Source organism: Panthera uncia, chromosome D4 (assembly GCF_023721935.1).
Source record: "Panthera uncia isolate 11264 chromosome D4, Puncia_PCG_1.0, whole genome shotgun sequence".
Taxonomy (NCBI): Eukaryota; Metazoa; Chordata; class Mammalia; order Carnivora; family Felidae; genus Panthera; species Panthera uncia.
Genome location: NC_064807.1, coordinates 71123302 through 71139265, shown reverse-complemented (window position 1 = coordinate 71139265; position 15964 = coordinate 71123302). Strand labels below are relative to the sequence as shown.

Below are 15964 nucleotides of genomic sequence, written 5' to 3'. Positions count from 1 at the left end.
TAGTCTAGTGGGGAAGACAGACAAATATTTATGTATTATAAAAATATGATAAGTGCATAAAAAAGAAATTCTCTATTATTATAATAGAGAATAAAGGGGGAATTATTCTACTTTAGATAGAGAGGTTAGGGAAGGATTCTGAGAATGCAATTTTTAAACTGGGACCTAAAGAATGGAAAGGAGCCTTCAATGCCAGGAGTGGGAGGAAGAGACTGCAGAAAGCAGGAACAGCACGTGTAAGGGCCCTGTGGTAGAAAGGGACATGACACAATCAAGGAACTAAAGAAGGCACAGTAAGTAGGAGAGTGGTGTTAACCTGAGATTGGAGAATGAAGTAGGGACCGAGTCATGTGAGATTTTGTATCACTCTTAGAAGTTTGGACTTTACCATGAAAAGCTACTAAAGGGATTTAAGCAAAAAAGTGACACGGCCTGATATATTCGTTTTAAAAGATCACGCTGGCTGTAGGTTATGAAGGGAGTAGGAGCGCCAGAGGCTAGCATGGAGGCGGGAGGAGTTCCTGGGTGGTCATCACAGCTGTTGAATTCTTTCCTCGTGTGGGCGCCGTGGGCTGGAACAGGAACAGCAACATTGTCTGTGACTTGATTTTCTTGATTTTTCCTTCAGTCTCTCTGGGGATGAAGAAGATGAACTGTTTAAAGGGGCAACTCTGAAAGTTTCGAGGCCCAAAGCACAGCCTGACGAGGAGGATGAAGATGAGGTGGTAAGGAAATCCCAGACACTGCCGAGTCCTCCTGCCACTACCTGGGGGCCCTTCCCCGCTGGCCCTGAGAAGAGGACCGGAGTCTGTGGGTGGCCCACGCCCTGGGCTCTGTGTGCAGCACCCTGTGGGAGCAGGCTTGGGGCTGGGAGGGGGCAGCTCTGTAAGCAGAGGGGGGATGGGCAGATACCACTTCACTCCTGAAAAAGGATCACGATCTCCGTCCATGTGGGAATGGTTTCTACTGTCAGTGAAGGAAGTTGCGCCGCTCAGTCCTGCATTAAAACGCTACAGCCTCAGGTTCCCTCAGGTCTGCTCAGAGACCATGTGCATTATACAACCTGAAGGGACTTGGAAGGTCTTGTCTTGCATCCTTATTCATAGACAGAGAAACTGAGGCTCCAAAAGGTGGTTTACCCAAAGCCACAGAGGGAATTAGTGGCAGAGCTGGGCTCCTCCTGAACTGGGCACCTGTTTCTGAGCCTTCCTGCTTCCCCAGCCTGCTTTCCAAGCTGCTGTCTTGTTTTGTCACCACAACACCCAGGGTAGAAAACAGCCTCGCTCTACAGAGCTCCAGGGTGGCGGCCGGAAGCAGCTTGCCCGTGCAGCCTGTCCCCACTCCGCAACGCCAGGCTGTCACTAGGACATTCAGCTGCTCTGATGGGAATGTCACTAGAGGAGGCGTGGATGGAGAACACACACCAGCCTCAGGCTCATCCTGTCCCAAGGACAGAAACGTGCGGTGACTGGGGGCACATTTTCTCCCCTCACATGTCAGCCAGAGTGGGCTTTGCCTTTGGCCAGAACCAGGGGGTGTGGCAGAGCAAGGAGCTGGCTTGCATCTACCAAAACCTTTCCCTCCTGCCTGTGCCCCTGCGGGACACGCACCATTTCCTCCTGTTAGCCTTCAACAATTACATTTCCGTTCAGGAATTCTGCATATGAATTCTGCACTTAAAAATAAGAACGAAAAACCAATTGAGTATCCCCAAGTGGCTGCCCTAAATAGTTGGAGTGTTTAATTAGCAGTATATTATTGGTATTACTATGAATACTACCAAGTTAATTCCTATTTCCGGGGTACTCTGAAAACCTCACAGACATTCTCATTGAATACGCTACTAATCCAGTGAGGTAGGCACTTTTATCCTGTTCTATAGGAAAGAGGACTGAGGCTCAGCAAGTTTAAATAACATGCTCAGGGTTATCATGCTGGTAAATGGAGAGCTGGAATAGAACAGAAGCAGTGAGCCACATTTTTATTCACTACTGTCAGAGCGTAGAGATCACCTAGTTGATGCCCAGCGAGAGGCACAAGGTCTGTTAGTTGGTGGTGGAGATGGGATCAGCCCAGGCACCCCTGACCACATCATGCTGCCTTCTGTTTGGCCGGCCCTGTGAAGACTGACCCTGGGCCAGGGTAGCTCATAGCAGGAAGTATCTTAGTAGGGGGTGGTCTGTGCGTGCCTTTCTCCGGCATCAATCCCTGCTGCCCCCATGGGACCTGGTCCCCACCAAGCCAGAAGAAAAGGCCAGGAGCTCAAGTCATGAAAAGTAGGGGAATTTCCTCCATAGCCCGTTAATCCCCCTTTTCCTACTACCCGGGTGGAGGAAGCGAGGGAAGGGCCAGTGAGATCAAGGATGCGGGGGCCGTGGCCCTGTGCTCCTGGGCTTTCTTCATCTCTTGGCTTCTCCACTTGGTAATGTGGCCAAGCCGCTGAACTCAACTCTCTCTCAAATGGCGGGGTCACATCTAGAACCAGACAGGCCACCATGGGCCACAGCAATGTTTTTTCGGATGGAGCTGTATTCTTTCCAGCCTCCCTTCATCTTCCTGCATCTTCTCTCTCCCCTTAGGGCTGCTCTGCTTCTCTCTTTCTTCCAGCTGCTCCCATCTCTCCCCTATCGACCCTGCTTTTCCCACACGAAATGTGTAAGTCACTGCATGAGAAGAAACCTGTCAAATCGATACATGTGTTTCACAAATAAATGACCAAATTAGCCAAACAAAGTTGGTCTTCTTGTGTCTGTGTTGGAAGATCGCCTCCCTTCTCTGCCCGCTTGTCTCAGCTTTATCTGGAAGCCCAGGTTTGATGGCCTCGGGGTTAGTCCTTTCAGTAAAACCGTAACCAACACCCTCCTTTCCAACCTGGAGCCGGGAACGGGTGTCAGTTCACTTCCCCTCACACAGGCGGGAAGGCCGTGTGGTGCAGGGACAAGTGAGGACTGACTACTCTTTCCTGTTTTGGCAGAGCTTGAAGGGACGCCCGCCCCCGACACCCCTTTTTGGAGATGATGACGATGATGATGACATTGACTGGCTGGGATGAAGCCCCAGGAAACCGGTGCAAAGGTTTCTCTACCGCCCCTTCCCTAAGCGCGATTTTGCACAGCCAGCCCTGGGTCTAGACGAGCCACAGGGGGAGGTGAAGGTGAGCGTTCTGAGGACAGCGGTGCAGATATCCGAGTTCCCCAGCTTCTGAGCGCCCCGCCCGGCTGGTCCGAGAGGAGCGTGAGCCTGTCTTCACAACGTTGGGGTCCCGCCTCAGTGTCCCGTTGGGAGGAAAGGCTGGTGGGTAGCCTCCAGCCAGTCACCTACAAGAGTCCCGTCCTCTTGTGAGCTTTTTAGTCTCTTCACTAACTCAGACTGATCTGCCTCCCGATGCTCAACCGTGCACCAGCAACAGAACCTGTCGCCTCGGGTGAGGTCTCCCTGGTGGAACCCAGGGTGGATTACACTGTCTAAACCCCGGTTTGGTTAACAGCCTTCCCTGCAGTCCTGGGACATGTATCTTTTCTCTGCCTTAAATCTGATACAAGAGGTCAATGAATATTTGAAATTAACAAAACTCAAATAAATGTCTGCAATGGAACTTGACACAAGTTCTTGGGGAGAAATCGAATTTGGTGCTAAGGCAGGCCGTGCTCCTCTCTGGGAACCTCAGGGTAAGAGTTGTAACAGACCTGGGTTGGTTAACATGCACAAAAGCATTAAGACATACTCCCTGGGTACCCCGGAACTCAGGCTTTCAAGGAATGTCCCCACTCTGCTGTCCCCATTCGTCCCAGCCGTTGAAGGCTTGGGGCATCGTGGTTATCTGAGAACCCGTCATTTCGTTCGCTTGATCTGGCACACTCAGTCTTGCACCCTAGGAAGCCGTGGACAGAAGGTGGGAGGGTCCAAACGCTGCATTATCATTCATCATGGCACCTGAGGGACTGATTCTCCTCCCCCCCCTTTTTTTAAGTTTATTTATTTTGAGAGGGGGAGGGAAGGCGGGGTGGAGAGAGAGGGAGAAAGAATCCCAAGTAGCCTCTACACTCAGTGCAGAGCCCGGTGTGGGGCTCGATCTCACGGCTGACATCATGACCTGAGCCAAACTTAAGAATCAGATGCTTAACCACCTGAGCCACCCAGGCATCCCTGATTCTTCTCTTTGAGAGCAGCTTTCCTTTCCCTGTGGACTCAGGGCCAGGGCAAATGCCGAGAAGAGTAGTGAGAAAATATACGTGGTCATTTTACTTCTTCCAAAGACCATGCAACCAGTCTTCAAAAAGAATAATTTTAACAAAAACGTTCCCTGGTTTAAAATGTTTGTAAGATAGGCTCCTGAATTCCCATGGCCTGACACCATCCTTTGTGAAGACGGATCTTTTGTGAGCTTGTCTGCCATAAGTGGGGCTGGGCAACAGAACTACCATTGACTCAGCTCTGTTGTTGAGTGCTTTATACAGACTGTCTCATCTCCATGGCCCTTGCAGAAGACACTGTTACCCCATTTTATAGAGACTGAGGCTTCGAGGTAAATTAATTTGTCCAAGGTCACATAGCTATGAAGCAAGAGGACGAGAATTCAGATCCTGGCCAGCCTATTCTAGAGCCTGGACTCTGGTCCACCATGGTGGCGACCATCACTGCGTTGAGGGAAGAGGGCAGTGGTGCTTGTAAGAAATACAGGCTCCTGGGCCCCATCCCAGATCTCCTGGAACAGAATCTCTGGACTGTTGTGGTAAAATACACAGCACAGACTTTTCAGTCCCCACAGTCTACATACAGTCAGCCTCGTGCCACTGGGCATCATGTGGTCCTAGCCAGTTACTCTCTTAGCCTCCCCCTCATCTGTGCTGATGAGCGGATTCGGGCCAGGCTGCCTGGCCCTGCCTCCTAGCTCTGCCACTCACAGTGCTCAGCTTCCTCTTTTCTGAGACGGACAGATTTCCTACCTTGTTGTGAAGGTTAAATTAGTTAATACTGTAAAGTGCTTAGGACACTGGCATGTACAAAGCTAGGTGTCTGTTAAATTTTTAAAAATTCAGGTTAGTGAAGGTGCTACCTTTTGTGACTTGGCCCTGAAGAATGTCCACATGCTTAGTCTAACTAGCTTCTCTAGAGCATAGATTTTCTAAAAGCCTTCTGTGCTGTTCAGGCCCCACACACCTTTAGAGGCTGTATCAAACCAAAGAGGTTGCCGGTCACCCATGGAAGTGCTCATCTCAGCAGTGCCCAGGGGAGGGAGCCTTAGCCGCTCAGCACGGATAACTGGATACGTTGAGGCTGCATCAGCGAGACCGCACTGGACACTGGAAACCTTCCATCGGTCATGACACAGAACAGCCTTCCAGTTTCCTGCTGAGGCGCAGAGGTTGTGCTGGTCAATATTGAAGGCGGCACATACTTTCTGTTGCTGTTGTCACTGTAAATTAAAGAGGGGGGTTTGATGTATTTTTGCTTCTGGCCTAGGGAGAGAAGGTGCTTTGCAGTCTGTGTGACAAACCGTTGTTTTTCTCACGGCACAGCCCCCAGTCAGTATTTGGTGTGTGAGCATAAGAATGACTGTCGGCTCGGCTAAGGTTGTGGGGTGTCTGCCTGAGTGCGTGGCGTTTCAGGGCTGGCTTCCCTGAGCACAGAGTTGTCTTCATAGCAGGTGCACAGACTCAGTCTCAGCTCCTGCTGAGTTATAAGGGGTGGGGGTGGGGGGGGCGGCGTGTGCTTGCTGTCTCAGTGAGGAGAAACACAAGAATGGTCACACGTCATTTAAAATATATATATTTATTAAAATGTATATTTCTTTTTTAATCCCCAAAGCTTAAGACCGTCTTCCATCTAGCCCGTGAGGTACTTGAACGCAGACATTACAGTATACAGCAGTGATTTTCCCTCCCTGGGTCTCTTATTTCCTTTTTCTGTAACGTGAACTATCTGGAGAGTTCCATCTAAGTCTACAAATGTAATGCTTTGGTTTGATTGCTTATCGTGTCTTCGGTCAGCAGCCCCCATGGCTTACCCAGCATTTCAAGTGAATGAAATCATGTTTCCCCACCAGATGATTATGGCTGAGCAGGAAGTAATAAATAGAGAACGTTAAGTATTGAATATTCAGTGCAGTTCTCCGTTCTGCGTAAAAGAAGGATCCGGTTCAAAGGAGGCATTGGAGCCATGGAAAGTGCCCCAGACACCTCAAGCCCTTAGACTGTCTTCCTCCCTCAGGCAGTGCTGTCTGATGGGAGAAGCTCCCTATCCAGAGGATAAGTCCAGCTCCTCTGCCTTTAATCTGCTGTCACTCACTCTGCCCACAAGAAAGAGAAACAGTTCCCAGCAGAAGTTGCTGTCCATCATGAATAACATGAAGTCATTTCATTAAAAATTTTGTCTCGTATTAATGTGCAAAATTGCCAACCAGGGGTTCAATGGGGAAAATGAAAAATCTTAGTTTGTTCTCATGATCCACAGCAGGGGACAATCTTTATGTGTCCCAAAGGCAGAAAGGTGAGAAAAAGGAGCCAGTGTGGTCTCCATCCCTCAGACAGAAGAGGTCAGGAAGGCCAGTGGAAGATGCTCCTCTACATAAGGCACAAATCACGAGAGCAGAAGGTATCCAGCTTCCATGACCTTCGTCACCCAGAACCCATCTCCCTGTCTTGAAGATCTTTGGAAATTCTTAATTTTTGAGTCACAGAAATAAATCATCATGAGTTCAGCAACCCTGTCCCCAGGTTCTGGTCTCTCCACTCTCCCTCGGGCCACAGAAGCCTTACTAAGGCACAAAATGACCGTGCCCGGGCCCTGTGCATGATGGCTGAGGACAGAGGTAGCTGCGGTGGCCTCCAAACTCCAGGCAGCAAGTGCCGGCTTCAGCCGAAAGTCTCCAAGAGCTGGGAGCGAGGAGAGGAACCGCCATCAGAAGAAACGGGAGACATGGGGCTGGAATTTCAATGTCTGGAAGAGGGGGCCCAGCTCTCTCTAGCCCTCGGTGCCCGCAGAGCCCTCACCAGCTAAACCATGCTGAGAAGTGGATAGGCTAGGTAGTATCCTACAGCAGAGCCAAGGATCACGCCGAAGAAAATCCAGGTGTTGTAGGACATGACAGCCAGCATCATGAAGTAGCCTATGACCACCTGAACGACATGGATTAGAGACTGGCCAAAGTGACAGAAAAACCACCTAGATGAAAAGGAGAGCCATGTTAATGTTGGTAATGAGCTGGAAGCTAGGAGCTGGTGTCAGGAAGCAGAAAGCGCAGCTGAGTTACAGGACCAGCTTATTTGTAATTTGTATGCTTCACCCAGAAGAGATTTCTTTTCAAAGAGCTCTATGAGAAACCACTGACGGGACAGGGCCTTGTACAAGGAGCCTTGGATAATCACTTCTTTACTACATTTAGCTCTGAGCTTCCTGGCATCCTAGGCAAAAGGGAAAATGAGACGTGTATTCTGTCATGTCTGATAAAGGATAATACAAACTCATCAATCAGTAAAGCAGATTTTTTTTTTTCCTTCTGAATCTACTGTGGGAGGCAATACTACAATGGAAAGAACATGGGCTTTGGTGGCAGATCAGCTCCTGGCTCTGCCACTTAACACAAATAACTTAACCTCTCTGAGGTTTTGTTTCCCTAAACAGGAATAAGAACACCTCCCTTGCAGGGTGGGTGTGTATAGTAGAGACGCCCGTGTAAGGAGCAGACAGGCTCCTGACGCACGGCTGGAGCTGGAGAGAGGGCAGAACTGGGACCCTACGGGACTGCCTTATCAGACTGGGATGGGGAGGAGGGGGAGGAAGGAGGAGGGGGCTCCCTGACCCAGATGGATCCACTGCCGACAGCAATTCTTACTACTTGTGTAGGGACGGCTGCAGATTCCATCCTGGGTTTGGAAACCTTAGTGACCTAAGAAACTGCTGAGATTTGGAGGGGGGCCGGGTGGACACCCGTATTGCTAGGCAGAGGCCTGCACAGAGTTCTGAAGGTCTGAGCCTCCCAAGTGGCTGTTCACAGCTCTGGCCTGGGCATCAGGTGTCCTCACTACTTACTCACGGTAAGCACTTCGGCAAGTTTTGTTCCTTGGGCCTCGATTTGCTTTCTGTGAAGTGGGGCTAATGCCCTGTGGGCCCAGCCTCTCTCTCAGGGTGACTGTGAGTAGTACTCTGCCGTTCCCCACACACTGTGCCTGTTACCTGAGGCGGGCTCTGCTGACCGGGGCCGAGTCTGAGGCTGAAGAATCCTGGTCTGTCTCCTCAGTGAGCTGCTGGCTGGAGAGGACGGACACACTCACTACAGCCTGGTGGAGCAGCTTGGCTTTGCCAACCTTGATGCTTTCGTACAACACGGCCAGGAACAGGACCACCAGCACGGAAAGGGCCATGCCTGTCAAACGAAGCCGAGTTGCAGAGACCGGGCCGGGCAAGCCGTGCTCGCCTTCTGGCGGCTTCCCCTGGGGCCTGGGATAGGAGGCAGGAGACCACCTCCACCCATTCCCTCTGAATCCATCCCATCCGCCTCTCTCGCATCTTCTCCCCCTGCCGTGGGCTCAGAACTTCACTGTCTCTTTCCCTCTCCAGCTCTTTCTTGGAAGGGTTGGCCTATCGGGGTATGGCTTTGAGGTCAGGAAGAGAAGCCCTCTGGGAAAGGTAGGGTCCTAGGGTGAAGAAGACACATGCCACCGCCCCCAGCTGCTCCCCCTGCAGGGGTCACAAGTCTCTGTCAAGACTGCTTTTTTTTTTCTTTTTTTTTTTGAGAGAAGGCACAAGCAGGGAAGGGGCAGAGAGCGAATCCCAAGCAGGCTCCGCGCCCAGCACAGAGCACAATGTGGGACTCTATCTCACGACCTCAAGATCACCGCCTGAGCCGAAATCACGAGTCAGACACTCAACAGGCTGAGCCATCCAGGCGTCCCCTGTCATGACTTCTTGTTAAGGGAAGAGCATGTACAGTGAGGTTCCATTTATGAGTATGTACATAGAAAAGTCTGGAAGAAGGGAGATTCAGCAAAGGAGTCATAATCATCTTAGCAAATTAGGATATAAGAGATTTATTTTAGAGAGAATGAGCGGGGGAGGGGCAAAGGGAGGGGGGAGAGAGAACCCCAAGCAGGCTCCATGCTCAGTGCAGAGCCCAACATGGGGCTCGATCTCATGACCCTGGGATCATGACCTGAGCCGAAATCAAGAGTCAGACACTCAACCGACTGAGCCACCCAGGCACCCCAGGATATAAGAGAGTTTTATTTTCTTCTCACCTAACTTCCCAAAGTTTCTACTGTGTTTATTGCTTGTATAATAGTGGGGGGGGGGGGGGGAACCAGTAAGTTATTTTACGGAAAACATTAAGTGCTTACTAGGGCTGCTGTGTAAAATTAGCTGCTAATTGCTACTTTGGTTTTACAAGACAAGAGGAGGGATACTAAATGGTCCAGCTATAGTTATTTTATTGGGCTCCCAGGAGGAAATCATCTACAAAAGATGCAGGTTATTTAAAATATAAAATTACATGTAATTACATGCATATGGTACAAATTCAACTGGTGCAAAAGGGTATACAATGAAAGGTTAGTCTTCCTCCCAGCCCAGTCCCTAAAACCCCAGTCGTCTCCCTGGAGCGTTTTCCTCCATAGCTTTCCAGGGATCCTCGCTGTCAATATAAGCCTTTGTCTGAACGACAGCATCCTGTCTGTGCATATTCTTCTGCATCTGACGTCGCCATCCAAGTACACCTTGTACAGAGGTTCCCCTTAGTTCACACAGATCTGCCTTATTTCTGGGGTTTCATAGTGTCTGTGATAGAGTCTATTTTCCAAAGACGGCCACCTCACCCTATCCCTGCCAATGTGTTCTGCTTACAATGTCAGCATCCTGCCATCAAGTGGTGGGGTCCATGCCCCCCACCTTTTAGGCTGAGAAGACCTTTGTGACTTCCTCACCCAATATAGGTGGAAGTGAGGCTCTGTGACTTCCAAGGCTGGGTGTTAAAAATCCCATGCACTTCTACCTCGTTCTCTTGACACACTCGCTCCTTGGAACCCAGCTGCCCTGCCACAGGAAACCGGGGGGCCATAGGAGACGCCACACGGAGGGCTTCGGCCAACAACCTCCGCTGAGGTCCTCGCTGACAGCCAGCAGCGAGCGGTCGACTGGAACATGAGGAGGTCTTCAGGAGGACTCCAGTCCCAGCCACTGTCTGACTGCACCTGCCTGAGAGGCTTTGAGGGGGACCGCCTGGCAGAGCACAGTCGACTCAGAGCCTTGAGAAGGGGTACTACCGACTGGGATCCCCGGCATGGTAACCTGCTGAAGGCATGATCATGATTTATTTGATCGACGCCTGCAAGGATGGGCATGTGGGCCGCTTTCATTCTACTTTTAAAATGCAGTTATTGAAGCTGAACCAGAACTCCATCGTGAATTCGGGCCCAGCTCTGCCTTTTCAAGTCAAAGCCCTATCCTTCTCTTGTAAACTGGTGTCTCGTCTGAAGCCCAGCCAGCAGCGGCTGCTCTGGGTTTCTGACGCTGGGCATGCTATGAAGGAGGTGCTAGGAGACAAGACACCTCGATCTACTTCTGGCTCTGAGGGTTTACTCGCTGTGTGACCCTGGATGAGTCTCTTTCCCTCTCTGGGCTTCAGTTCCTTCTCTTGTAGTAGAGGCAAAAGCTGTATCCTTGGCCTCTCTCTGGGCCTTTGTGACAGTGAGATAACGGTGCCTTTTGGGATCTGAAAAGTAGTGCTTGCAAATGGAATTATAAATGCAAAGTTCCTGCTCAATGTTAATGTAAGAGGAGTCAGGCCCTTACATTTAAGCCCACTTAAATGTCCACAGAGCATAAAGAGAACCCAGGCTGTCCACTGCCTAGAGCTACCAGGCTTTCCAAGCTACAAGCCTAGGCTTCTCAATTCTTACCTGCAGGACTGTGGACACTCCAAAAATCAAACAGAAGCACCACCTCATCGGAGAAAATGAAATGCATCTGAAAGAGAAAGGAATCTGCATTACAGGGGGCTTAGGGCAGTGGAAGTCATGGCCCCTAATGCTCTCCAGCAGCCTCCCCTAAAGGCCCAGAGGAGTGAGGTCACTGGTCTTAAGTGCAGGAAGGGACATTAGCTGTCCCCAGGACCAACTTGAGGCCAGGCCGGGCAGGGACGCACCCAAGGCCCCACAGCAGGTGCACAGCAGAGCTATCATGGAGCTGGTCCTGCTCCAGGTGGAAGTGAGGTGTGGGGACTACCACACAGGTCGGTGTTGTCAGGTCTCGCTGAGATGTCCCCTTTGTGCCCTCCAAACCCAGTGGGGAAGCACCGGACTGTGGAACGGCTGCCTCTCTTACCCCGGGCCCTAGCCATTCTGTTCCAGCCGTGTGTATCCTGGAGGGGCCAATGCCACCGTCTCCACACTGTGCTCCACATCCGTCTGCTCATTTTACATTAAACATTTGGTGACCCCATTCTGTGCCCAGCATTCTGGACAAAGGTTAACATCTCTGCCCTCGATGAGCTCTCCACCTCGCAGAAAGAAGGAAGGCAGAAGCACAGACCACGCAGCCGCCATCCGAGTGCCCTTCTCAAAGAGCGCCTTGCCCATCCTGTGTCGGCGGGGGGCATCAAGGGTTCTTTATACATAATCTCAGTTCACAACAGCCCTGTGTGTGACAGGGACAATTAGGCCCATCTCATGGAAGGGAAACTTGGGGAAACTAGCCTCAGAGGAGTTAAGTAATCTGCTGAAGGTGCCAAGGCTAGGAAGTTGGCAGAGCTGAGATTCTAAGCCGGGTCTAGTTGGATGCCAAGCCAGGATTCCAGGATGCTATGCTCCCCTTGATCGCCAAGAAAGGAGGACAAGAAGGGAGCCAGGTGGCGATTCTCGATACCCACACCACACTTAATGACTGTGTCCGGCAACATTAAAGCCGGAGGGATCAGTATTAGTCCACCGTCTCAGGGAAAGGAAGGTCCTCTCTCATCACTGGGTAAGTAGGACCTCAGTCCTCAGCAGCGGCTCTGCAAATACCGTCAGGGCTCCGCCAGCTAAGGGGACCCTGGCTGAGTGGGATCAGATGACAGAAGCTTTGCCTTCTAAGGCAAGTATTAGAATCCCCCAATGTCAGAGCTAGAGTGTCCTTAGAGAGTTTCTTTTTTTTTTTTAATTTTTTTTTTTCATTAACGTTTATTTTATTTTTGAGACAGAGAGAGACAGAGCATGAATCGGGGAGGGGCAGAGAGAGGGGGAGACACAGAATCGGAAGCAGGCTCCAGGCTCCGAGCCATCAGCCCAGAGCCCGACGCGGGGCTCGAACTCACGGACCGCGAGATCGTGACCCGGGCTGAAGTCGGACGCTTAACCGACTGGGCCACCCAGGCGCCCCGAGAGTTTCTTTTATTGTGATATAATTAACATGTAACTCTATATTAGTTTCAGGTGTACAACATGATTCACTATTTGTATATATTGTGAAATGATCAGCTAGTAAGACTAGCTTAACATCCATTACTGCTCAGTTACAAATTTTCTTCTTGTGATGAGAATTTTTAAGATCTACTCTCTCAGCAAGTCTTAAATATACAATACAGTAGTATTAACTATAGTCACCATGCTGGGCATCACTTTTTTTTTCTCTCAAAGGGTTTTTTTTTTTTTTTAGTCCCCTGGCTTTCAACTCCGTTTTGTTTTGTTCTGTTTTTGGTGTGTGTGTGTGTGTGTGTGTGTGTGTGTTGCCAGGGATCATTGGCAAATAAAATCTTCCTTGTAACTCCACCATATAAAACCCGGGGTTCTGAGTGAGTTGGGGAGAGAGGTCCGAGCTCTGCAGAAACTCAGTGTGAAAAACACTGATCTGGTCCCACTTGGCCTCTCTCTACCTCCATCTCATTCCCAGATGGGGAAAATGAGTCCCAGCAGGGGAAGGGATTTGCCCAAGACCACATAAGAGGAAAAGGGAAACCTAGGAATCATATAAAAATCATGTTGAAGAATTCTGAGATAAAAATAGCTTTTTATCCCCCTAATGGGAAAGGGGTACCTGCTTAATGTAAAAAGCTGAAACAGTACCAAAAAGAAAGTATAAATCATTTTGAGTCCTACCAGCCAGACATCCCTTGTTAAGATTTCAAAAAGCATATACGTTGACTTGACAAAATGTTCACAAAAGATGGACATATGAAAACAAGTACCAATCGTCCTGTGAGACTCCATTTACACTGGAGTTACGCTCATTCAGCTTGAACAGAAGCCTTGGGCACCATCTCTGCATTGGGAGCAGAGGGGGTATTGCACCATATGCCCCCTCTCTGGGTTCACTTAATAAAGCGGTTGGCATGACTGGAATGTCCCCAACGGCTAGTTAATCAGAGAAGTTCCCTAACTGGCTTCCTTCTATCATCCTTGGGCCTGGGCCAGCGCTCTCAGGAGCCTCAAACAACTTTTGCTGTGGACTTGAACACCCACAGAGCAATAAATGTAATTCAGCTGACAAACATTGATTTTCGTTTTGCTAGGGATGCAGATGCTGGAGATACGGAGACAAACGAGACAAGTCCTTGGCCCTCACAGAACTAACCATCCATCAGGGGAGAGGGAAGGGAAGAGATCATTACAACAGGTGTATGTAGTTCAGTGCAAGGGAGGCACAGAGGATGCTTCCTGGGGGGTGCTGGGGATTAAGCCCCCTGGGGAGGTACCTAACCCAGCCAGGAAGACAGATGGCTTAGACATCTGAAGCAGGGGGTGGTGGCGGGGGGGGGGGGGGTGGGGGGGGGGGGGGGTTGCGCAGGAGGCAGCCAGGGGGAAGACGGAGTTTAGTATGTTCCAAGCTGGAAGTGCCTGGAGAGTGGTTCCACCTACTGGGGAGTGAAGAATCGGGGGAAGACAAAGCCTCGCCTACCCTTGCCTTTTCAACTGGAGAACAAGACTCAAATCAGAAATACTCTGAGTTGGGGCTGCATTTTTCAGTGAAACAGGGCCCTGTGGTCAGATATGCATGAGGCAGCGCCCTACCCTCGTTTCCCCACTTGGGTGGAATCTCAGCCTCCAGACCCCACGTCTAACTTATCTGTGCCTTATTCAGGGCCCCACCCTGGGCAGGGAGAGGCTGTGGTGAAGAAGAGAGCAATCATGGACTTGTTTTCTTTACGTTCTCATCTGCGGTTACTTACACTTTGAGAAGCGCTCTCTCATTTATAAACCCAAGAATTCAGGGGGGAGCTTATGTCCCCGTCCTGTGCTGCCCGGCTCTTCCCCTCTATTTCCCCTTTTAGAAACCCAGTAGGAGGTGGGGGGTGAGCCTTCGACTAAGTGACCAGTGTTGGCTTCCTGTATCCTCAATTCTATGACATTCTTCGTGGGATGTATTACGATTTCTTCGAAGACCAAAGAGTCTGGCAAGCTGTCATTCTCTCCCAGGTGAACTCCACCTAAAAAAAATAGTCTGAAATGCCACTTCCTACCCAAATGTAGGGAAGATGGAAAGTAGCTGGGTCTGGGCTTTTTTCCCCCCCAGAGATTCAGACCACAGGCTAGCCGCGACAGAGAGCCCCCCCCCACCACTCCCCTCCGGGCGTGTTCTCGGTGCGTGAAGTGCACCGGGCCTTAGCTCCTGATGGGGGCCTTCTCGTAATCTCCGCCAAGTCACTGCCCCCAGGGCAGGGAACCCTCGGCCAAGTCCGTCTTCACCCACCGCGCCTCCACCGCTCGTCCGGTCGGGCCGGACTGACTCCCAGCGGGAGGCACAAATAAGAGAAAATCCCAAAGCAAAGCCACCGCCAGCTCCGCCTCCCGCGTCCCCCCAAGGCTCGCTCCCGGCCAAGGGGCGACGGGCACTCGAGGGTCCCGCCCGGGCCACCCGCCCCGCGTTGTCGCTGTCGGCGGAGCCTGCACTCACCTTTGAGGTGAGCGCGCCGAGCGGGCGCCGGAGCTGCTGCTGCTCGCTCGGGGCTCCCAGCTCCGAGTCCGTCCAGCCGCCGCCGCCGCGATCGCGACCCGGGCGGCGCGGTCACATGTCGGGGTGAGGCGGGCGCGCGGGTGCCTGGGAGTTGTGGTCCCCACGTGAGGCCTCACTCCGGGCGGCCTGGGGCGCACCCACGGGTCCCCGAGCCGGCGGCGCGCCAGCTGGAGTCGCCAGCGCAGCGGGGGCTCCGTCCTGCGCACCGTTTGGCTCCTTACCCAGTTTTGCACTTGACCTGTCTTTGCAATTATCATTTAAAAAGTTTATTGCTCTTCTAATAACGCGAGCAAAGCTTTACACGAGTGAAAAATTATAAAGTCCATTCTATGGGCAAAATAGCAACAAATCAGGAGTAAATTAAATTATGCCCTCGGCTTTTAAATGTGGCTGTTCTTTTTCTATCTTTTCCAATCTGATAAGCAAAAAAGCAACACACAGTTTTAATTTTAACTTGTATTTCTTTGATTACTAGGGTGGTAAACTTTTTTCTTATTGGTATCTCTGTTTGTGTATTGTCTGCCCGTTTTATCCATCCAATTTTTCGAGGTGCAGGGAATTTTCTGGGGGATGAGTGACCTTTAACAGTATTTCATTTTTTTAATGTTTATTTATTTTTAAGAGAGAGAGAGTGCAAGTGGGGGAGGTGTAGAGAGAGAGAGGGAGACACAGAATCCAAAGCAGGCTCCAGGTTCTGAGCTGTCAGCACAGAGCCTGACGCCGGGCTCAAACCCATCAACCATGAGATCATGACCTGAGCTGAAGTCAGACGCTTAACTAACTGAGCCACCCAGGCGCCCTCATTTTTAAATACACAGTTGTCCAGTGGGAAAAAGGAAACCTCAGAGAAATCTTACCAGAGACAGTAATAGTAGAGGACTTGAGCCTGGAGTGTGACCTCAGTTCAAATCCTGAGCCAGCAAGTATTGGCTTTGGGACCTCAGGCAAAAGGTATTGTGTTTCTGAGCCTCAGTTTCCTGGTCAATAAAATGAAAATAATGACAGAATCTATGTCATAGGGATGTTCTAAGGCTTAAATGAA

At 50.6% G+C, this 15964-nt stretch overlaps 2 protein-coding genes across 7 annotated transcripts in view; one reads left to right on the top strand and one right to left on the bottom strand.

Moving 5' to 3' along the window:
- The window catches only part of FKBP15 (FKBP prolyl isomerase family member 15), a 58531-nt gene extending 53591 nt beyond the window's left edge, over nucleotides 1-4940 (top strand). For all 4 annotated transcript variants that reach the window (XM_049636031.1, XM_049636026.1, XM_049636019.1 and 1 more), the window contains 2 exons: nucleotides 629-725; nucleotides 2975-4940. In XM_049636031.1, the coding sequence (XP_049491988.1) occupies nucleotides 629-725; nucleotides 2975-3052 (175 nt within the window). In that variant the 3' untranslated portion in view covers nucleotides 3053-4940. The remainder of the gene's footprint in view (nucleotides 1-628; nucleotides 726-2974) is intronic.
- On the bottom strand, nucleotides 138-15036 carry SLC31A2 (solute carrier family 31 member 2). Of its 3 annotated transcripts, none has more exons than XM_049636930.1 (4): nucleotides 14863-15036; nucleotides 10893-10959; nucleotides 8176-8365; nucleotides 138-633 (listed from the first exon to the last, which is right to left on the bottom strand). In XM_049636930.1, the coding sequence occupies exons 2-4, from the start codon at nucleotides 10957-10959 to the stop codon at nucleotides 498-500; spliced, it is 393 nt and encodes a 130-aa protein (XP_049492887.1). In that variant the 5' UTR covers nucleotides 14863-15036; the 3' UTR covers nucleotides 138-497. The 3 variants fall into 3 exon arrangements, with proteins under 3 accessions (XP_049492887.1, XP_049492872.1, XP_049492880.1); XM_049636915.1 differs by lacking the exon at nucleotides 138-633 and adding an exon at nucleotides 5242-5416; XM_049636923.1 differs by lacking the exon at nucleotides 138-633 and adding an exon at nucleotides 5972-7164 and having other exon boundaries at nucleotides 14863-14993.
- Between the last annotated feature and the right edge of the window lie 928 nt (nucleotides 15037-15964).